The sequence below is a fragment of the Falco biarmicus genome, chromosome 12 (genome assembly GCF_023638135.1).
Source record: "Falco biarmicus isolate bFalBia1 chromosome 12, bFalBia1.pri, whole genome shotgun sequence".
Lineage (NCBI taxonomy): Eukaryota > Metazoa > Chordata > Aves > Falconiformes > Falconidae > Falco > Falco biarmicus.
In genome coordinates, this window is record NC_079299.1 from 19,681,990 (window position 1) to 19,706,430 (window position 24,441).

At 42.3% G+C, this 24,441-nt stretch overlaps 1 protein-coding gene across 1 annotated transcript in view; it reads right to left on the reverse strand.

Annotated features, from left to right (window-relative positions):
* GLP1R (glucagon like peptide 1 receptor) overlaps positions 1-24,441 on the reverse strand; it is an 89,796-nt gene that overhangs the window by 48,368 nt on the left and 16,987 nt on the right. Inside the window, exons 2-3 of the mRNA XM_056357622.1 lie at positions 10,818-10,914; positions 9,432-9,542 (exon numbers count right to left, since the gene is read on the reverse strand). Of these exons, the coding sequence (XP_056213597.1) occupies positions 9,432-9,542; positions 10,818-10,914 (208 nt within the window). The remainder of the gene's footprint in view (positions 1-9,431; positions 9,543-10,817; positions 10,915-24,441) is intronic.

The window sequence follows — 24,441 nt, forward strand, 5'->3', positions numbered from 1 at the left end:
TCAGACTGGCAACCTCCGGCACTTGGCAGTTCTGAGGTAATGCCCCATTTCCACCCAAAGCCTCACACAGAGCCCACACCTACCTAAAGACCCATCTGGAAAAGAGTTTTGTCACCAGAGGGGGAATAGGGAGTGCTGGAAAAAGGGTCTCAAATGTAGGTTACAGCAGGTGGAAATGGAAAAGAGCTGACCTGGACATGTCCTTGCACCTAAAGGTACTTTGGAGCAGCAATCCAGTCTCTGGCCTCTGCATTACTGCATTACCACATTCCCACACAAAGCTCAGTTCAAGCAATCTCTGTGACTGGCCAAAACTACTGTGCGACGTACAGCTGTGGTCCCAGATCTCCATGACTCCCTTCAACTTATTAATCAGACTCTGCATCTGTAGTAATCAGCAGCAGCCACAAGGTTATTTACTACCAGAGATCATCTGCTAGTACTGCTGGGTTATTCTGCCACCAGAGAGACTCGCAGGTCTTTCACATCACAGGCTGAAAAGCTATGTTGTTCCCAGGGGTCCCCAGGCTGTGCTTTGCCTGCTCTTCTGGGAGAACAAAGGCGCAGGTATCACCATTGCAACACATAACTTAGTAAAGAGAGGATAATACAGAAAATAAAGGGAATTATAGGAGACAAGGGATTCAAGCAAAGGTGAATGGCAACAGAAATCATTAAAGGAAAGGATTTATAACTAGGAGAAAGGAGGATCTAGAGAGCACTTGGAATTACAAAGCATTGAGGCCTTATGGTCAACAGCAGTTAAAGGCATACAAACTATTTGGCCTCTTACGTGGCATAAGAAACATTCCGGATTTAATAAGAGCTTGGTAGTTCAGGAGTCTTCCAATGGCCTGTGTAAGGTCGTATTGGAAGACTTCACAGCAGTACGGAGCAAGTCTTTAGGTCTTATGTCTTCACCCAGGACTGAAGAGAATCCAACCCAAAACTGTTCTGACTCAGTCACAGCAAGTAGGACAATCACAGGGCTGCTTCAAAATTCACTGCAGTGCCAGAACAAGATACCAATACAGATACAGACCAGCAGTCAAGCTAATTTAGGCATCAGATGCCTCAAAACCAGACAGGTTCTAAGCTAAAACAAAAGCAAAGAGTTCAGAAGATTTTGAGCTGAGATCTGAAAAAACAGCTACATCTGTGTTAACACAAGCTTGCGGCTAGCCTTTGTGCAGCCCAGTGCATATAGGAGCAACTGATGTAGCTACTATTCACGCAACTCTTGTCTGAAGCTAGTACCTCTGGAAGGTTTTTTTAATTAAAAAGGATTTAGTGCTATTAAACAATAAAATATCAGAACCCCAAAGGAGGCATAATTGCAAGATGAATTGTGCAGCTCCACAGTTTCCAAATCCACATGGTGTTATTGGCAGCTGGCCTTCAATTATAAGAAGGTAACAAAGAAAAGCACGCAGCCAGTGACAGTAAGGTGAGGTACCCGCTGTCCCTTAAAGGAATACTGCTCCCCTTGGAGGTTTCTGCACTGACTGGACTTTGAGACAGCCGCTGCCTTAGCATAGCATATAGTAATCTCACTGGCTACAACACGGATAGCAAGATGTGCAAAGTTTACCTGGTGTAACTTCAACGCTACCAGAAACTGAGTAGCCTTTCTCAGTTTTCACCAAAGGCAAGGTTTGGCCCAAGACACATATGGGAGAGAAAGCTTTGACTCAGGCAGCCAAGAAGTACGTGAAATTTGCCTTCAACAGGCTTTGGCCATGGTCCAAAATCTGTGCTGGCACCTTCACAGAACAAATCCTTTTAGCAAAAATCTCCCTCCTGTGACTTCAGCATCTCCCCATGAAGACCTGCCCAACAGTGGGAGTTGCATAAAAGCAAATAGAAGCAAAGCAGAGCTGGAGTGAAATAGCCCATACGGGCTTGAAATTGTTGTAATTTGCTCTTTCAAACATGTATAAGCAGGCTAAAAAAAATAAAATCAACTTTGGTTTGGTTTTGGGTTTTTTGAGGGTGGAGAAGAAAAATTCATGGCAGAAACTAAGCATCTGTTTGTTTTGATAATCCAGATTTCACTTCATATTTTCAGAGCATTTCAAAAACACCACCTCAAAAAGTCTTTCCAAAGAGCAAATTTATTAATTTCACTACAGAGTCCTGAACAGAATGCTTTGTTTGACCAAAATTAGATTCCACTCCATCTTCTGTTTGCCTCAATGTCACTGCTTCTCATTGTCCCAAAGGGCTTCACTACATGCACAAAACTATATGGCACTAGAAGGACACAGATGACTATGAACTCCTACCATGTACTTACAGCCCAGCAGTGTATGGGTTCCTCACTTGTTATGATACCAAACCCCTGCACTGTGCTGTGAGACACATTAGCCACCTATTTCTCATTCCAGTAATGATGGTTTAACCTGCATTGAAGCAGAGGCTACTCTAAACCGCAGCTCCTTTGGCTTCGGTGTGATACTTATTACCCAGATGCCTATAAAATCCTTATTTCACAATCTCCTGTTAATTAAAACAATACTACAATGCCCAGTATACTTGAAGCAGATGACTGCTAATACTGTAATGCTGTATTAGCATTCAGCTGCAATCACACCAGTGAGGAAACTGATCTGCATGAGGCAGGTGGGGGGGAGACTCAAAGGAATGAGGACAAAACCCCACATTTCAGCCGGATGAAATTCCCAGTGTAGTTTGCTGCACAACTACAGAAGGCAAACAGGCAGTAGTGAAGTGCCATGGAAGAAACATGTAATAAACAAACCTTTGGGCCCCATCCCAAAAGTATACTGGCAACCCAGTGCCCAGCATGAGCTATGAAACAAAAAAATCCCTAAAAATTCAGGTTTAATTCACTTGCCTGTCACAAAGCAAGTCTGTAGCAGTACAGGGTTACGTGGTTTCAGACGTAAAATCTTGGTCTAATGTCACTGTCTTTCTTCTATTCAAGTATCAGTGGCACATTCACAGCCCTCAGAGTCCCATCCTTGCAGACAGCACACCAATGCAGAGTTTGGCAGGAATGCTGACACGCAGTAGGTGACAAAAAACCCCAAAATGTCTCAGACTTAGCATTTCTCAAGAGATCTGACACACAAGTAGGACAGTATTGATTGTCCCTGCTGTACTTTATAGGCTGCCTTAGCAAGCAGCACTTTGAAAAAGGCCAGAAGAATAATGTGATCATATGGCAAGTGATACTGCAAGATAAAACCTTGCAACTGCATGAATTGCTTAGCACCAAAGACCTGCAGGCCCATCCTCCATGGATTTGTTTGTGAAAGACAAGTCTTGAGTCTCTGTACACAAAGTCTGAATAGATGTACAGCACTGAGAACACCAGTTTTATTCTCGAGTTTTTCAATTAACAGATTCCAATATCCCTGCAATTGCTCTTGTACCTTGAGATGAGCAATCCAAAGACCTGGAGAAATCTTTACTGCTGAACCCATGCCCAACAACGTAAGCAGTAATTCAGAAGCTGATACATTAAGGAAGAAAATTACACGTTAGTGAGCATCTCTGTGGAAACAAGTAGAGACAAGAACCTACTAACATCACGGGGGATCAGACCAGTGACACAGCACATACCTGCTGAGCAAGTAAAAAGTTCTCCGTATCATTTTCGGCTTACCACTCTGCTAGGCAACCTGCTGAGCTACATCTGCTGCTGAGATCTGCAGAAGGGCAAGCTCACAACTGACAGCTACTAGGGACAAGAAGAGTGGAACACAAACAAAAATAAAAGCTGTTAAAGTATAAGGTTTGAAAAGCCTGTAATTGATCAAGGAATTCTCCAGCATTACAACCCCTTCCATGCAAATTTGTTTCCTATCTCCTACTCTGGCCAACACCAATGGAAATTAGTAACACCTGACTGACAGTATCTACTTATCAAGAATTTTCATCTTAGAAAAAAATTAACAGGAGCAGAGAATCACAAACCAGCCATGATTGGAAGAGGACTCTGGAGATTCCCTAGGACAACACCCCACTCAGAGCAGGGTGAACTAGGGCAAGTTGCTCAGGCCCATGTCCAGTCAGGCTTGACCACCTTCAAGGACAGAGACTCCAAAACCTCTCTGGGTCACCTGGTTCCAGGTGTTTGACCAACCTCCCAGTAAAGTAATTATGTTTAAAGGAAATTTCCTGTATTTCAATTTGTGACCGTTGATAAGATCCCCTCTGAGCCTTCTCTTCTCCAGGCTGAAGAATATCAGCTCTCTCAGCCTTGCCTTGTGAGACACTCCCATCCATTAATAACCTTCATGGTCATTTGCTGGACTTGCTGCAGCGTGTCCGTGTCTGTCTCATACTGGGGAACCCAGAACTGGACAAAGGACTCCAAGATGTGTCTCACCCCCCAGAGTAGAGGGGAAGGATCATCCTGTTGGGCTGCCAGTGATGCTCTTCCTAATACAGCCCAGGAAGCTGTTGTGGTTTTTGCCTCAAGGGCACATTGCTGCTCATGCCAAGTTTGGTGTCCACCAGGACCTCCAGGGCCTTTTCTTCAAAGCTGCTTTCCAGCTAGTCAGTACCGGTGCATGCTGCTATTCCTCCCCAGGGGCAGGTCTTTGCATTTCATTTTGCAGAACTTTGGTGGATTCCTGTCAGCCCATTTCTTCAGCCTCTCAAGGTCTTTCTGAATGGCAGCACAATCATGTGGTGTATCAGTCACTCCTCCCACGTTTTTATGGTCTGCAATCTTGCTGAAGGTACATTCAGTCTCGTTATCCAGATCATTAATAAAGATGTCCCTTGGTGGTGGGTACAGCACTAGGGATCAACTTCCAACTGGACTTTGTGTTTCTGACCACAACCCTATATGCCCCGCAGGCTGAGCCAGTTTTCAGTTAATTTCATTGTCCGCTTGTCTAGTCCACGCTTCACTGGTTTGTCAATAAGGATGTTATAAGAGACAGTGTCAAAGGCCTTACTAAAGTGAAGATAAAGACATCCACTGCTCTCCCCTTACCTACTGAGCTAGTCATCTCATCAGGTTCGCCAAGCATGATTTCACCTTCATAAATCCATGCTGACTACCCCCAATCACCTTCTTGTCCTTTATGTGTTTGGAAACAGTTTCCAGGATTATTTGCTCTATAACTTTCCCTGAGGACTGATGCAAGACCGATCACCTATAGCTCCCAAATTCTCTTTCTTGTGCTGCTTGAAGATAGTGGTGACAATTGCTTTCTTCCAGTTCTCAGGAATCTCCCTCAGTTGCCATGACCTTTCAAAGATAATCAAAAGCAGCCTCACACCAGCATCAACCAGGTCACTCTGCACTTGTTAGCGCATCCCACCAAGTCCCATGGGCTTGTGTATATCCTGTTCAAGTGATCCATAATCTGATCGTCCTCCACTGTGGGGTAAGTCTTCCTTCCTCCAGACTTTACCACTGATTTCAGTGGCCTGGGATCACTGAAGGCAAGTTTTACCAGTAGCAGCCATGATGAAGGCAGCATCCTTTGTCACAAAATCCTCCTGCCCCATTCAGCAGTGGATCCAGATTTTCTCTCGTATCTCTTTAGAAGCCCTGTTTGTTGCCCTTCACATCACTTGTCAGATTCTGGGTGGGCTTTGGCTTTCCGAATCCTGTCCTTGAATGATCGGTGTCTCTATATGCCTCCTGGGTCACCTGTCCCTGCCTCCAACTCCTACACTTTTTATGGAAATGTCCAGGTCATAAAAAGACTTGCACTCAATGCTTGCTGCATTTCAGTACCCTATCATAAGCAGTATTCAGTTTCAAGTATTTATTTCCCAGGGGACTTCTGGAGGTATAGTTTGAAGTCCCCCAGTAAACTTTTTACCCACTTGAAAACCTGACTCCTAATCAAAGGAGCAGCAGCCTTAAACGAGCAAGCTTGGCTGAAGCACTTCATACTTCACTGAACATGTTTTGAAGGTACTTCCCAAACAAGTTTTTATCTTTTCATTTTCTCCATTTTCATCAGGTGAAGAGATAGAAGCTCTGTAGTGCTAGAATCTATTTCAAGTTCCAAGTAGGGGGCTAAGCAAGAACAAGTAATAAGCACGTTTTAGTGATTACTGTAAATCACAGGGTGTCCAATTTCCTATTGCTCTAGATCTTCCATTATAAAGATGTTACCTTTTCATCATGGCAGCACATTAGCATTCACTTTGAACATGACTCCACAGGATGTCATGAAATAGTACCAGGTCATGGTAATTCAGGCTCCTAAACTGTGTACCTGGCAGCAATACAAACTTCTTGGTTTATATTAGGTAAAGGGCTGCCTCCTTGTTCCATTCTTATTCCTCACTGATAAAAGGGAGATTGAGGTATACACGCAGTACGTACAACAAGTAACATGTCCAGTGGTTTAATGACTTTAAGTACTTCTGCAGTCCTCCCTAGCAAGGTGTTATACAAAATGCTGCTATTCTTTTCACCGAAAACAAACACTGTTTTTAGGATAATTCATTTTTTAAGACTTATTTTCAAAAGTACGAAAGATATTGCACCTTCCAATAATTTATTAATCTGCAGTACTGTGTTAAACCTTGACTTTCTTCAGCAGTGATGTTTCAAGTGCAGTTGGAAGGCAAATAACTGTATCCAGGGTCTTACAGATTGCAAGTAAACAGGTTTAGAGGAAAGAAGTTTAATCCTGTGAAGCATTTTAGATATCCAGAAAGATTAGCATTATTGGAAAAAATTCTGCAGCATCCAATAGTTTTATGCCAGTTAATTATGAAGTAAATATTAATTTAATATAGTTCTAAAAGCTTTTTTACCCATTCTAAAAACGTAACATCTTTGTTAACAATCTGAAAAGGTTTAGCAAGCATTTAAACTTCCAGTGTTGTCAAATTGGCAGTTACTACCAAGACAGTTGAGATAATACTAAAGATGTGCAGAAGTTAGAAGTATGGACACAGTAGCGTAATATACACCGAGTAGAATACAAAGCAAGACATCTGAAAGGGGGGCAGGGAGAAGTCACTCCAACATAGATGTTCAGCACAAACAAGACAGGAATAAAGCTGCCAAAGCATGCAGGTCACTTAGGAAAGCAGTCAAGGCTGAAGAGGTAACCAAGAGGCAGCAGGACCCTAGAGCATGGCGACAGAAAGAGCGGAGCAGATCATCTCTCCCACACACCACAGATATCCCTAAACACCAAGTACACTATTGAAACCTTAATGTAAAAGATGCACCAAGTTAGAGTAAAACAGCAATCCAGACTCCATAATTTTGTTCTAGGGACTTACCTCTGAGACAAGCTCAAAGGTAGCCAGACAGTTAAAGGGTTGCAAGAGTTGACCTGATATTTCCCCACACACACCATCACATTTGTACGTTTCCAAGCAGGAGCTGTTAAGTGCTACAGCAGGTTACCAAGTGTACTGGGCATCTGTCCAGATGTTGGCAGCAGGGGACTGCAGGGTGGCCTCTGAGGAGAGCTGCCCCATCCTGGACGGAGCCGGTTCCAATGGACCCACTGCAGGGCAGAGCTGAGCCCCTCCGCCAAGATGGTGCTGCCTCAGGGGAAATGTATGTAAGAAAGGGCCAAACACTGCCTGTCAGTGAAGAGTCAGAACAACAAAAAAATAAAAAAAGTGCGAGAAACAGCCCTGCAAGCACTGAGGTCAGACAAGATGGAGGTGAGGAGGCACTGCAGGCACCAGAGCCGAGACTTCCTTGCAGCCCCTAGATGTACCGGGTGGATGCAATGAGTTGACCTTGGCCAGCTGGCAAACGGCCACCCAGCATCTTTCCCTCCTCAACAGGATGGGGGAGAAAATAAGATGGGAAAGCTCAGTGGTCAAGATAAGACAGCAGCTGGGAGAGGTAGTGGGCAAAACTGGTACTGGATGTTGCCAGAGGCACGAATAACTTTAGGGAGTATTGTAAAGCGGTAAGGGGACGAGGGGTCAAGTTTTATTGTGTGTGTAGTTTGTCCAGCTTTGTTAGTGTTCTGACAACATTTTGATTTTGATGGGAGGATTTATGCACACACACACACACACACACCCCCCACCACCCATTCAAGATAATGACAGTTTAATGAAGGAAAGCAAAAGCTGCATGTGCAAGCAAAGCAAATTAAGGAATTTAATCACTGCTTCCCATCTGCAGGCAGATGTCCAGCCACTTCTTGGAAAGCAGAGCCTCAGCACACATAACCAGTACTTGGGAAGACAAACACCATATCCATGAGTGCCTTCACCCCCTTCTTCCCCCTTTTCCCTGAGCTTTTATTGCTGACCACAGCATCCTATGCTAGGTAATATATCCCTTTGGTCAGATCAGGTCAGCTATCCCAGTTGCATCACCTCCCAAGCTCCTGCAGACCCCCAGCCTACTGGTCTTGGGCAGGGCACGGGTTGAAAAGAAAGCTTTGATGCTGTGCCAGCACTGTTCAGCAACAGTCAAACCACTGGTACATTATCAGCATTTCCAGCCATAAATACAAAGAACAGCACCATACAGGATGCTGCAAAGAACATTACCTCCATCCCAGCCAGACCCAGTACAATGTCCACCCCTTATTCCATATCATTTGCATCATGCCTATGCCCCACACTATCCAATACATCTAAGTACCCTCTGACCATCCCATTCCTTTTCTTTCTTATTCCTGAAATTCCTCCATACCAACACTTACAACATGTAGTGCACACTTAAACCATCTTTATGTCTAGCAGTCAGATTTATACATCCTCAATTAACCGTATCCTCTGACCCTCGACAGGGGCAAAAGCCAATTCACCACACGAAGTTAGCTAGCTAATAAACTGTTTCATTTAGGCTTCAAAACATAGTAAAGTCTTCACAAAGAAGCAGCTATACAAGTCATTGTTTTCAAACACAGAATACTAAATGAAGTGATCTAATATACATTGCCTTCAAGTGGCATCAAATGTGCATGTACATAAGAGTGTAAAATCTAAAGGCAACATTCAGTCCTTCAGAGGCAAAAAGTGTCTTTGCAAACACTGACAATGCCGTCATCTTGCAGCATTTTGAGAAATACGTTTATGTCAGGAAGCAGCACAAAACACTTGCACTTTAGATTTTCTTGTCTTTATTTACCACAGGACAACCTACTGTCTAGCTTTACTACTTCTATCTCAGTTTTCAAACTACACCGTTATTATCGTTAGATAATCTTCAACAACCACCACAGTTCTATTTTAATAGTCACCACTATTCAAGCAACAAAAACAGGTGAAAGCAAAAAATTCCAAACTAAATGCAACCCTTCAGAACAGTTTATTCTCTCATTTTAATTTTCTCCTGCTAAATGGAGATAGAGTGTATCATACTAAGCCTCAGTCCTATTTATACGTTGCAGCAAACTGACTGCACTCATAGCCATTTAAACCAATTTCATCATTGCTAAGACTGCGCAAGAAAACAGCGTTGGTTTGAGGCTGTGCTTGTAAGGAAAGGCTCTTACCTGTGTCAGCCCAGGGGAGATACCAGGGGCAGCTGACATTCACATAGGTACCAGGCAGCCCGTCTGGCCAGCAGGCGTAATCGTCAAATGTTCTGTTGCAGAACTTGCCTTCTGCAGAGAGATGGAAGAGGGGGTCATGCCACTGCCTTGTATTAATAGTGCAAGGAGGAAAAGACTGAAGAACAGAAGATAAGAGGAAACATGGACACATGCACTTAAGCTGTAACAGCATTATGCAATTAAGCTCTGATGGGGAGTTAGACAAGATTTATTTGTCCAAAAGAGTTTATCCCCACACAACAGGAAACTGTCTTTTCAGGGGGGAACTGAAGAACACATTAGGGCCCTTGACTAAATCAAGGAAGAAGAAAGGTAAATCAATACTGATCCATCCTCACCTTTTGTCTTTTACCCCCTTATGTGTCTCAGTTTAAAATCATTTTTGCCATGAATACTGTAGATAATCATTCATGAGAATGGTTCATAGTCATGCAGTTGGAAAGTCTAGCCTAATATATAGATTGTTCAACAACATACCCACACACAACCATAACTCTGCGTTACAGCTTAATCACCATGAGAATACTTCCAACTTCAGATTTATTAAACTGTCGTTCTCAGAAGGCAGCACTCAACTGCTCAACATGATAACAGAGTAGAGGGAGATTAACGTTTCCCTGCCATTGTTGTCATCAGCTACTGCTCTTACTCTGCTATAATAATGTAGTTAAGAGAAGGAAAATTAACGGTTTTGAAATAATTCTTCACAGACTCAACTTTAGACCCATCTTATCTTTCTCAGTGTGTCGCAAAAGCAGAAGAGGCTGCACCACATCCATTTGTGAGCACCTCTGACAAGTCATCAGTGTCCTCTAAATACCACGATGCTGGCACATCACAGCTGCTCTCAGCACACTACAGCAGCTCAACTGCTATAGACAAGCTGCATTCTCATATTTATTAAGATATATATATATTTTTAAAGCCTTTTCAGCACTTTACGATGCTCAAAATAATTCATGGCAACTTGAAGGCCCACAGACTGCTAGGTCAATGTGAACAGCATGGTCCCAGATTTCCCAGCACCTGTGTGGCTCTCTCAACCCTGACCCCTATAAAGTTTCAGGGTACGCTGGTTTGATGTGCTACAGCCACCACTTTCCACTGAAAAATACTCTGGACCTAAAGACTAACATCTTTACAATTAAATTGTTCTATAAAATGCTTCCTCAGCAGAGGAAAGAGACCCACAGAGAACAGGCGGAAGCAAATGGGATAAAAAAGAAATGGACTGGAAAGCAAGCTGGAGAAGAATTTTAAATTTCATAATCACTCCCTTGATGCTGTTACGATGCATTTTAAAAATTAATACAACCTATCTCTTACCTGTCACAATGGGGGGTGCCTCATACAAGTATTGCAGGCATTGGAGCTGATACTCCTTCCACTTCTGCATAACCCCAGAGAGGGAACCATCTGAACTCTGAAAGAGAAATCATGAGCCTCAGACATTGCAGGGATTTAAATGCTGTTTTTCATGCAGCCTGAGTAGGCAGGCGTGAAAATGACGACCATAAGCCAAAACAGCACTGCTTATCATATAGGGAACAAGATGCTGCTATGCATTTGCCTGATTGCAACTGAAGAAATTTCTTTCTATTTGTACCACAAAGAACTGAAAACCCCCTCAACTACACCATGTCCTCACTGAAACTCAAACTGAGCTAAGCCTTACTCTCTTGAACATGCCCCAGTTGCGTGATTTATCTCATTAGAAGACAGGGACAGCAGCGAGTCCTTTCAGGAGCGGTTTTCTTTCCCACAGCAGTATTTCTGCTCTCCCATAAATGAGACCAAGTTAATTCATTGTATTCAGTGCATACTCCCCAAGCACTTCCAGAACACGGATGAAACCTCTTCCAAGTCGGCTTTCCTTCCATGAGCAACAGCTTTTCCCTGCATCCAGCGTATTTCTCCTGAAACCACAGAAAGGGCAAGGACCTCCTTTTTGTGTGGTTTCACAGGCTGCAGGTTCCACCACCAGCTATCCCAAGTACTAAGGAGATGGGGGAAACGTATGTATAAACTCTGGCTGAGCACAAAGGAAATCAGCTGTTCTTAAATTGCCAAATTTAGCAGTGGCTGCTCACTCAGCCCTGGGGGATGCCCTCCTGGCTCACAGGGACCCAGTTTACTCACTGCAGTTAAGTAAAGAGACATCAGTCCTTCTCTCCCCTCTCCGCAATTGTATAAACTGAACTGCAAGTGTCAGGATTAACAGGTTGTAACTGATCAATAACGCAGATAATTCAGCATTTTTTCCAGAGAAAGGCCCAGCATGGATGCCCCAGATACACAATTAACAGCATGAACCTAATGGTACAATACATTGAGTGGTGGAGGAAAATTCATTTAATCCCAGCTGTTGATCAGTTTATTAAGTGAAGCATGAGAGTAAATAACCCCTGTAGAACCCTCACAGTTTCAACTGCTAATTTTTATTTTCCATTTGTGCTTCTAAACCTTTTTACAGATGGTTAGAAGGAAGCCAGGGCATGTGAAGGATTGTTTTAAAATGAAGAAGTAGTTTTAAACCTATACTGCATTTCAGGAAAGCCAAATTGAATGCTGTCCACTACAACCAACGTGACTAAAATTTAGACACCAGTGCAATCACCCTGGTGTAAAACAGAAGCAGAAATGGCATTTTTTGACTACAGACCTCTCAAGTCCTCTTCTCTCGTATCCTTCCAAATAAGAGGGGAAAAAAAAAAAAAAAAAAAAAAAGTGTTTGAAAAAAACACCACACCACATGCATCACATTTCTGCCTGGATTAAGCCACCACTTAATTACAAAGATGCTCTTGTACACATGATAAGTACAGCATTTAGTAGATATCCATGTTGCATTTCAAGAATAACTGCCTATATTTACATGCAACTTAACTGTAGCTAAGACCCTCATAGCCATAATAATAGAAGAATTTAGCCAGCTCACCCTGAAGTCCAAACAAGCACAAGTCTGTGGATCTTTGAAACTCTGACCCTTGTGAGCCCGATTTAAATCACCTTATCTATGCCAATAAATGCTGTCAAAGTCTGTCTGTGCTGAAGTCCCTAATGTAAAATGAATGTGTCCTACTGAAAGTTAACCCCATGTGCCTATGGAAACACTCAAACCTATAGCGTAGCGATCTATGCTCAACATACCTGAAGGAGAAAGAAAACATCATCAGTTAAATTAGGCCTACAGGTGTGTCTAGAGAAACACATAACCAGTAACTCAAACTAAAATGCCATCTACAGATCCATGTAGGCTGAATAAGGATGGATGACTTGAGTTCAGGGAAAGGGGGAAAAAAAAACCAACTTTCAAACCTAAGCTTCTCTCAAGCAGTCTTTAAAAAGTAACTTCCAGGTTATGCATTGTTTAAAAAGTCTTAATTTTACAAGGATGGTTATGGAAGTTATACAGGACTGTTTCACCACCCTCTCACCACCAGGTTAACACTTTAATAAATTAATTAGAAAGAATATATTCAGGATGAACTCTTAAATTATTATTCAGAATAATTTCAGAAGCTGTCATACATCTTCCCAAAAAAGTAACTATTGAACATGCATGCAGATGACCACATCAAGTTAATCCAAATTCAGCTTTTAAAAACATTACAAGATAAAGATGCATACAGAGTTTCATTTAGAAACAAGACTCTACCTTTTAAAATATCCTGAAAATATCCTAAAACTGCTTGCATTAAGAAAATTAGCTCTTTTGGAGTCAGTAAGCCTTAAAGTATTTTCTTCTAAATTAAGTTTTCATCTATTGCCTTCATGAATGCAGGAATAACCAGCCTTAATTACAACTTCGGAAAAAGCAAGCCTCTATCCCTCCATTTAATGAAAAAGTAGAAACATTCTACTTATATTAGTTTCTCATAATGTGAAAAGACAACCAACAAGGAGATTAGCAAACTATAACAGTAAAATAATTAGACATGCCTTTTTGTGAAGTGACTGATTTGGTAGACAGGTTTTTATTATCTATAGTCTGTGGCAATAAGACAATCAAATATAAATTCCAAGGCTACATAATCTGTTCTCTCTACACAACAGTTTACTCTGGTTCAGCTAAACAGCACATCAACTTAAATTTGATTTTAATATATGCTAATCCCCATTTCCCAGAGATTTTGGCCCATGTGAGCAAGAATCACAAGCTATACAGTGCCACAGATTTACAATCTGAGTAGTTATTAAAATAAGAGAGACTATATTTTCTTGAAAAGTGATTTAATTTCTTCTGCAACATCAAAACACTAAACACATATATATGATGACTAGGTTCCTGGGTCAGTACCCAAAACTTGCAGCAAACTGCAAAAGTTCAAATAGCTTTATTAAACTCAGGACTGCATGTTTGTTGCTAAAAGCACTGGGTGTTGCATTTTAGTTGCAGGTTTGGTTGCTTATTTTTCCCCAGTTATACTCAACGATTGGAGGAAAAATAGCAGTAGTTTTTCTGTGGTGAAAATATTTCACAGAGGGATAGTGGAGAAGATGGAAACATGTCTGACTGGTTATGGGGAGGAGTCAGAAGGCAAGAATGGATGAATGACATTAAGGAGAGAAGTAATGGTGCAGCCTAAGCAGCATAAAACAGATCCAGAAAAATTAAGACAGACAAGAGCACAGAGACTGGGAGCCTTTCAATGTATGTATACAATTAGGTATAATTAATCCAGTGATAAATTAGCTCACTCAACAAGCAGAATTCCTTAGAAATCCTTAACACCTTTTAGAAAGCTCCTTTCTGTAGCTGTCATTTATTTGTCTTCATAGACTCTACTGTAAAAAGGAACCATTTAAATCACTTCCCAACATCTTTTAAACTATCCCTGCTATGACAAAAACCACATCGACACAGATCCATGGTGATCAATGGCTACAAAAGCACTATTCTAACGCGATGAAACCTGAGCACGTGGAGTATAAACCTGCAGGCGATTTGGAGCCAGACAAAACACGCCATTGAACTGCATCATCCAGAGTGGAAGGGAGGATTCTCAGGGCTTCAGAAGCAGCTGGCAGCTCCTGGGGTTACCTTCTTCTCTTCTCCATCACCATATAAAAGGTCTCACATGCAAGACAGTGAGAATTTCCTCCTTACATTTGTATTTCTTATGTCTTTGGTTGTCTGTTTTCAAACGCAAGCACTTACCTCACAGCTTTTTCAGACTTTTAACATTTCAGGATAATAAGCAAGACTTCAAATGCTGCTAAAGGCTCACATACAGCGTTACAACCACTGGGACCTCCAAAATGCTAATCTTAGTCTTCAAATGAAAAACCTAGGCAACCTGGCATTGAAGCACAATTTGGTATGGCCTTGGTATTCTTCCCTTGGACAGTAACGAAGACATACCTGCCTCCTGAGAGAGGGGTTCAAATCACATTTACTGCCTTTTATCTCAGAAGTACAGTGAGTTACTTTTAAATTATACTGCCCTTTTTCAACAGTCCAACGTGACACATTATTTCAAGGCTATTCAGCTCAGGATCAGCACAGCAACCAAGTCCAAAATTGGTGAAGACTGCACCAATTACAAGAATTACTAGCTTTATGCTCATTCTGACTTGACATTCTCTTCTGTGTAATACGGATTTTCTTAAATCACCTGTTACATCAGAATAAGCTATAGGTCTGCATCAATAAAGGCAAACAGAGTGGAAGCTAAGCTGGCCACCTAACTGGTTTATTCAATTGATAGCGTGGACATAAACTTGAACTTAGGAGAGAGTTCTGTCTTCAGTTCAGAGCCCGAATGGGGAAGAGCACAACACTGCTAGCCCAGAATGCTTTGCTGTGGCCCAATATCACCTTGCATTTACTGGGATAAGATTCCAAGAAATTTGCCTTTATTAGGATGTAACCCAAGTCCGAGAAAGAATGATTTCCAGGCTTCAAACCTGAATGAATGAATTCATGTGGGGCTTAAATACAGTCACCTTCCTGAAAGAACTTTCCCACCTTGCAAAATGCTTTGACTTGCCACAATAGAACCTCTGGGAACAGAAGTTTAAAAACAGAGGCTGTAGCACAGCACAGTGCTGCAACAGGTCTAGCCATTCACAGAACACTCTTATCTCCCCCTGCAATGCCATCACTTCACTTCTAATTTGAAGTAAATCTGAAAGCATACGAATGGCAGCATGCTATCACTGCCTTGCCCTAAGCCAGCCAGTGAAGATCCCATTTCTCAACAGTTACCACAAATTTATCAAAAAAGTCCTGCAAGTGATGCTCCAACCACCAGCTCATAAGAACAGTTACGTTTCTTTAACTGATGCAGGAAAAAACTCACCCCAGCACTAAACTAAAACACCCAACACTGAACTTCATATGAATAGAGCCCTTTGACACACCCACTGTTCACCCCATGGCAAAGCAATCCTGTTGAGGATAAGCCTTTCAAGTACAATGCTTTTTGAATCCCAAAAGAGATTCTAGAAAGGTGTTAGTATGGCAGCAGGCTTGTTGTTCAAGAACCAGCTTCCCCCCCCCCCCCCCCCGAGATGAGATTTAACCTGATTTTATTAACTACTTAGTTCAACATCTGTGTAATGAACTATTCGGAATCCATTACAAGCAACATCTCCAACAGTCCAGTTACTCTCCTTTAAGCACTGAAGCTATGTCAAAGAAGAAAGTACATAAAAAAATTACAGTGCTGTCTCTACTATAGATAACACAAAAGTAGTATCATTAAAGATACCTGAGCTATACCTTTCCCAGAGAATCATAAAATGAGATCATACTTTAGGACATCTGACACCCTCCAAATTTCCATATTTATCACATTCTTCCCATATTACAATGCCCAGTATTGAGTTCAATGTAGTCATTTGACATTAGGCAAGACTAAGCAACCCTCTGAGGTAAAGTCATTATCTTCGGTCCCTTCCGTAGGGCTACTTGACTTATCAGCTGCTGTAACATTAATTATGCTTCCCAAGTCATATTTTAAAAGATATTTTGTCAGCAGTTGGATCATTCTGGAAAAATCCCTCACCCTTCAGAAAAAACAAATGGGATCAAAACAACTTTTCTTTCAGAGAAAAGTATATTGCCAGCTTTGAGGGGTTTTTCCTGTAAATGCTTCTGTTCCCTAGTAACTAACGAACCAACGACTTCAGTAGCTGAAGAGGGCCAGAAAAAGAAACCTTTCAGCATCCTTCCTGCTAGTGAAAAACAGCAAACGAGCTCCCACAAAATGAGCTACCAGATTCAGCGAGAAACTCCCGGGTGACATCTGCCAGCTGAGTTTTCTCTTCGGCTGCAGCAGCTTAGCACTTACGAGACCTTCAATAAAACCAAAAACTCCCAGGATTTTGATAAAGGCAAAACTTGAAAACTGTGTTTCACCAGCTGTCTAACCATGGAGACCCCTCTATTCTGTCACTGTTTTAAGACTTCAAGTTTCATGAGATCAAGCTTTTGAACTCAAAGCTACAAGAGCAAGCTCTCATCAGGCACTTACATCTGATCAATGCCCAGAAGAGACACTCCTCCTCTGCCTGCCTCTTCAGAGCTGCTCAGCCCAGACCACCAGCACACCTCCAGTCCTGAACAGTCACACTGGGCTTCCACCAGCTTCCCAAAACACACAAGATCCCGCGCCGCCCCCCCCCCCATTCCATTTCATCCTTTGCCTGAGCAGCTTTCAAAACAGTATTTCAGCTCATACGAGGAGCATCCTGAAAAAGCAAACAACACTATTAAAGACAAGAATATGTATAAGAACACCTGTGTGGTGCTATCTGTTTTGTTGGGGTTTGTGTTATTTTCAGTGGTGGTCTTTTGTTTGTTTGTTTTAAATCAGCAGCTGGATCTCAGCATTCCTCTCTCAGCTGAAAATAACTACTGCACCACATCATCCCTCATCCTGCCCTACCTGCGGGGTTTTTTTTTGGGTTGTTTTTTTTTTTTTCTTCCCCCCCCCTTTTACACACCTGCACAGCTTCAGAAGGAGGGGTTGGTTGTGCTCAATCCCACAGCAGCCTGGAACAGCGCACTGATCACCAGCCCCCTCTCCTCATTCTTAAGACCTGTTCTTGCTAGATTAAGGAGAAAAGGGTAAGCATATGCATCTCCTGAAGAAGGTTTGGAAATGCAGAGTGCTTCCTCCCAGAGCTTCAGATAAGGCATTTTACAAAACCAAAAGTGACCTGAGGCACACTCCTGCTTCTCAGTACTTCTGTTGACTAGGCACAGGCAGCTCCCGGTTCAGCTGAGTTACCGTTTCACAAATCATTCCAAATACATAAGCTGTCTGAACAGGCAGAAGTCAGCCCTGACCACAAGGGTTTCCACTGCAAGACCAAACATCCCAGGTCTGTCTTGGGATACTTCACTCGTGCTTTGAAACTGACCACTTTTCACACCCATCAATCTTTTTGTTCTGACAAGTGCATTTCAATGAGAATAATATCCCTTTGCCCCTATCATTTTCTGGATCAAGGCAAAGTATTTGGCATTCAGAGGCATAGATATCAAAGTAAACTTTCTTTAACACCTAAATCAACTTGCATAGCATACAGTCTAAAAATCAAGGGAATAAAGTACAGCCTAATATTTCATCATGCTGCAAAACTAAGTATCATCTTCTAAAGGCACAAATAAAATTCCTGTAGGCCAGGTAGGACAGATTGAAAATGCGGTACAAACCTGTGTTTGAGGGGTTATTCTATTGTTTCTGTCTTCAGTGATGGACAGACCTGGGATGAGAAGTTACCTACAAAGGTTTTCTGCTCCATGAAGAGCTTTCCCAGCCTGGAAAGAAGTTTCTTCTTTGGTCACTGTAAGACCCATGAACCTGCATGCTTACAGTTGAAGCAGACACATGTTTAAATTGACAGCTATTTTTACCAGAAAATGTTATTTTCATTACAGTGTCTTTCATCTGTTCTGGTAAACGTTCCTGTCAAGGATGTGTTACATCAGCCAGTCAAACGTGACAAAAGAAACTAGTGAGCAACTATGCAGAGACACAAAAGAAAACAAAAGCAAAATCCAAAAGCAGCTATAACTCCCAGACTCTTGGAGAGCGGAAAGCAATCTCACAATTTTAGCGAGAGACATAGTGTGCCAGCACTCACAAGAATTATTATCATAGGAGTCCTGTACAAGGAGATTTTACTGTGCATTGCAAAGCTAGAAATATACTTTGTGAAGTGCTCTTTAGAAAAAGACTTTTATTGACGCAGTTATACAACAGAGCAAGCAAAACAGCAGACTAAAGAGTTTAAATTGCATTTTTAGACAGATACAGAAGGTGTAGCACTAGAAGTGCTATGGCACGAACAAAGGTAAAGTTGAACAGTGACACGGGAGCAGGAGACACTACAAAACTGAAGATCAAAAGAGCACTTCAGATCTACCCTCACAGATTTAGAGACAAAATGCAGCCTATGCTACTGGAAGAGGAACTCAGCATTTCATTAAAAATATTGTAATTACATAGAATAATTTGGGTTGTAATGGACATTTAAAGGTCATCTAGTTCTAATTCCCCTGCAATGGGCAGGGACATCTTACACTAGATCAGGTTGCTCAAAGCCCCATCCAGCCTGACCTTGAACATTTCCGTGGATGGGTCACCCACAGCTTCTCTGGGCAACCTGTTCTAGTGCCTCAACACCCTCATATGAAATTATTTCTTCCTGGTATCTAATATAATTCTACCCTCTTTTAGTTTAAAAACATTACCCCTTGTCCTATCACACTACAAGACCTGATAAAAAGCCTCTCTCCATCTTTCTTATAAGCCCCCTTTAAGTATTGAAAGGCCACAATAAGGTCCCTCCAAAGCTTTCTCTCCTCCAGGGTGAGCTACCCAAGTGCTCTCAGTCTTTTTTCATAGGAGGTGTTCCAGCTCTTGGATCATTTTCATGGCCCTTCTCTGGACCCACTCTACAGGTCCACATCTTTCTTGCACTGGGGGCTCCACAGCTGGATGCAGCACTTCAGGCGGTGTCTCACAAGAGCAGAGGAGGAGAATCACCTCCTTCAGCCTGCTGCCCATCCTTATTTGTATGCAACCCAGGACAGAGCTGGCTTTCTGGGCTGTGGGCACACATTGCCACTTCATGTCCAGTTTTTCATCCACCAGTATCCTCAAATCCTTCTCTGCAGGGCTGTTCTCGATCCATTCATCACCCAGTCTGCACTAATACTGGGATTGCCCTGATCCAGGTGCAGGACCTTGCACTTGGCTTTGTTAAGCTTCATGAAGTTTACATGGGCCCACTTCTCAAGCCTGTCAAGGTCCCTCTGAATGTCATGCCTTCCCTCAAGCAAATCAACCGCATCACTTGGCTTCGTGTCACCTGCAAACGTGCCAAGGGCACACTCAATACCCTTACGTCATTAGGAAAGATATTTAACACTACTGGTCCCAGTACGGACCACTGAGGAACACTGCAATCACGTACTGTCACACTGGAGTACAGGAACAGTGAAAGGTATATGGGATTGAAAAAGTAGGAGATTCAGGGTGGAATCCAGACAACTGATCAGAGGCACGTACACGTTGAGAGGAACAGTAGAAGTGCCTCGCTATGCCTCCTGCCACAGCTGCAAAGAGGTGCAGGTTGCCCCTGCACCCTACATCAAATCTGTTAGTCCCATACAGGGTCTTGGATACTGCAGAAGTTTTGAGCAGCACTAGATGCCTACATTTGGGCAACTGACTCATCCCGAAGGTCTCTGAGCTGCTAAAGCAAAACAAAGCAAAGAACATCTGTCAAAGCTGGACTTTTGGCTCCTCTTGCTGCGGTTTAAAATGCAATTAGTTAAGCTGGCTCTTTATGACATACAGAATCAAGTGCATTTAACAGGATCTATTTCTTAAGCTTATAACTGACTGTTTTTTCTTTAACAGCCAGCAATGGTCTGGTCCCACAGCTGGCTGAGCAGAGACATAGGCAGAGCCTGCAGTCCTGTAGAGCCAGGGAATTGCAACATTTGAGTTTCCAAGCACAAGAAAATAAACAGGACTTCACAAAAGAGCCTCCCCAAAAATAATAGTCATCACAACCTCAAGGACTGAGTGAATGTCACCATTGCAAACCTGTATTTTCACTAGGCAAGAGAAACTAAATCTTTTCACCTTTCACACCAAAGCTTCCCAAGGAAGTTAAGCTCCCCCCAGCTTTCAAACAACTACATAACAGTCACTCTTAAAGAGGCATGGTGCTGGATCAGAAGGCAAGGTGTACAGTTAGCTATTTTTCCCAGGATCACAAATCCTATAGTAACATAAACCCGGTGGCCAGCCTGCCATCCCATCACCGCAATCCCTGCAGTAAGCTCAATACAAAGAAAGAAACCCCAAATAAATCAGACAGATTGACCATCACAGACTTTTCTCATAGTGAATGTGTTCCCATTTACACCTAAAACAAACTTAGTTAAAAAAAAAAAAAGGGGGGGGGGGGGGTTAATGGAAAACCAATACCAAAAAGCTATTTAAAAAACAGCAATACACCAACCCAAAGACTCCAGTATATAATTTCATGGGTGCTGCAAATACTCGTCTAGAGATTGCTGGAGAAGAACGAAATCAAGCCTGTATGGCTTTTGCAGTTCTAGTTGAGGGCAGTAGTATATTTTGGTTTAAACTGAGAAGAATTAACTCCCTCAGCAGCTCATTGTCACAGCGGCTCAAGGTCCACCGTCCCGTTCCCTGCCATGTTGCTCTTTCCTGCCTACCCATCGCGCTGCCAAGGCAGTTACATGTAGCGCCTTCACAAATTGCTAGCGTTTTCATCAACAGTTACGACACATTTGAGAACAGAGCATACAAGAGAAGTTCTGCCAGTGAAGCTCGTTCTCTAGACATCATCTGTTTCCCTTCCAAATATTAAATAAAAGACAATGCAGAACTACACCTTTGCATAATGCAATGACAGGACAGAATTTCTACAGTGACGTTCTTGCAGTGAGGTACCATATACAGCAGATTTCACATTTACTTGGCTGGCCGCAGTGTGGTGTTTTACAGCCTGCATAGAATCTTACAGTTTTCAGCATTCATCCCATACAGCTGCCAAGCGTTATATTCCAAGGGCTTGATTTGTCAACAACAAGACAGAAGCAATGTTCCATAAAGGCTAGAGTCTTAGCCCAATATGGAGAAACATTAAAATGAACAAAAGAGAGTAACAAGACAAACAAAAAGGTGTACTGAGATGCCACCCAGGGTCTGCACTCTGATCACGTGAAATACAGAAGTAACACAGGTTGACAAAGAAAGACCAAATCAACGTGCTTGAAGTTAAGCTCTCATGGGATTGATCATGTTATTTTACCCAGTGTTTGAGAGGTAGATCTTACAGTCCCTGGACATCACAATCAATAGGGTACACAAACTAGAAGAAAAATACCTGGCATTACACTCTACTGCAGCAGCATCCTCAGAGCTGTGCTCCCAGACAGAGGGAGACAGATGATGTTACCACTTCCACAGACCACGCAAACATGGAACTTGCGTTCCTGCCTTCATCCCACCTCCAATGCCCTTTTTCTTCTACCTTCTTTTAGAACAGAAGGGTGTATCTTCCCTGTACAGGGGTAGGGATTGTTTTTTTTTGTTTTGTTTGGGGTTTTGTTGGTTTTTTTTTTGTTTGGTTGGTTTTGGCTATGGTCCTGGAAGCCTCTAAGCAGAGCATCATCTTAACTTGACAACAGCCTGCTTTATTTGTGAGGTTTTGGTAGCTAAGGCCACAGAGTCATTTTCTTCAGATGTGATGTTACAAGCAAGAGTCAACAGCAGATATGAGTGCACTACGATGTTTGCTTTCACATCTGCACAGTTTTACATTTGCTTTTATTTGAAGAAGCCAATCCAGCTTCCTTGAAGGCAAAAAATAAAACAGCTCCAGCCTGAAACTTGAATTTTCTGCTTTCTCATTCTCCAAGGACAGTCATCACCATCTTCTACAATACTTAAAATTACAATCAGACAGAATTCATCTAGTTACAAGACACAAGAATGAAAGCCATAAAACCCAGAAGCTTTCATTAATTCATTCATACATTAATTGACATTAGTGTTTTCTCCTTTTTTTTTATTTTTTTATTTTATACCTTTAATACAGGACTGATGCTTTTAGATCTTTTCATAGGACTAAGGAGGATGAAGACTCTGAAATCAAGATATTCCAAACTTAAATTCTTAGCTGTTCAGTATTTCATCTTAACAACATTTGTTACCACCTTCGACTCAAATGATTTCGAAGGTCAATAACACCCTTCTCTCCTCCCCCTTTACAAGTATCTTTCAAATTTATCCACAAGAGATTTACTTCCCAGTTTTCCTACAGTCCCCCTCAGCCAGGGAAGGAGACTACAGAAATACAGGCAAGTCAAGTTTAATCACAGACTACTTACTCTAGGACTGCAAAGCAACTTACGAACCACACTATTACTATAGGAATCAGATCACACTTTTCCTCTAATCTAATTTAGTCTACCACAACACCTCTTTCAAAAAGAATAAGTTAGTTTCTTCCTTTTAGCAGCATGGCAGAATTATGAGAGATGCCAAGCATAACAGCAAGCAAATGGGTGACCAGGACACAAATAGACCTAGGAGTTTTATCTTTTCCTAGTTCCCCAGGGAGATGACAATAGTATTGGTTCTCTGAAGTTAGTAGCACGACAGCTGCATGTGTAGATGACAGAGAAGTTAATTAAAAATCCTTCTGTATGCTTAATCCGGAGATCTTGCTTCAGTATACCCTTTCCTCAAGCTCAGGGGATTTTGTAGTTTAAAAATTAACAAGAACTAATCCTCAAACACTTATTTAAATAGTCAATATTGGGCCAGCCAGTTTATCAGACATTCTACACCATGAACCTCTCAAACAAAAACCCCAGCAATTTTCCCAATTCCCTCTCCAGGTATTTTGAATGGGTATGAAATAAAATGAGTAAGCAGCCTGCAACCCATTTCAGTACCATGCATGCATCAGCTCACTGTTCTCCCTATTCCTCTACATTCTTACCTCTGCTGCATTAACCTGGCACACATAATATTCAAATACTAATACTCAGTCCCTCTTCTGCCCAGAGATTCTGGCGCCGACTGCTGCCGATTCAATTTGTGCAAATAATCTATGCATTAGTTCTGCAAGGCAATGCCATACGCTGCCATGCTTCTGCCTCTCAACAGCAGCACGACAGAAACTCAAATGCAAGATGTAACCACAAGTTTTTCAGAAGTTTATCCCTACCCCTATCTTCAGGGCACTTCTAGCATGCTTTAGTCTTCGTCAGTTGGAGTCTCACCACATCATTTTCCAAATATGTGGAAAAATTGGTGGATTTTCTTCATTCAGAATCCTTACCCGCCCCAGAGCTGGATCTTTTCTTTAGGTGGATATCGCAGCCTTCAGCCCTGCAGGACTGTGGCAACAGTCAAAGACAGTCATAACTCAGCACAGAAATCAGCCTGCCTCACCCTCAGTCCTTCTTTCCTTTCCGTACGCTCACAGAGGTACACGGAGCTAGAGAGGTTTGTGGCTTCAGCCACCGAACTGAACTGCGATTGTGTTGACGGTTAAGCTGAGTGGACTTACATTTCTTCCCACCCTTCTTTGGGAAGGCCTTCAAAAGAAAGGGGAAAGCAAGCAACAGAGGAAAACTGCTGTTCAGGCAGCAAGCACGCTGGTTTTCAGAAAGCAAGAGATAGGATAAAGCCCAAGAGCAGGGTGAAACAACTTCATTAGCCAAGCCAAGAAAAACACGCAGAGACCTTCCCAAGAAAGCTGTTCAGCCTGGACAAATGGAAACACAGACAAAAGAGCTGCCCCTCCAGTCTAGTCTGAACTTTGTCAAAACAAATATTTTAAGTTCCGCACAAAGCTTCCCCTCTCCCAGCTCCAGTTTTCAAAGCACTGAGGGAAGCAGTGACCATACAGTAATAAAGCTGAAAACGGATAGGTC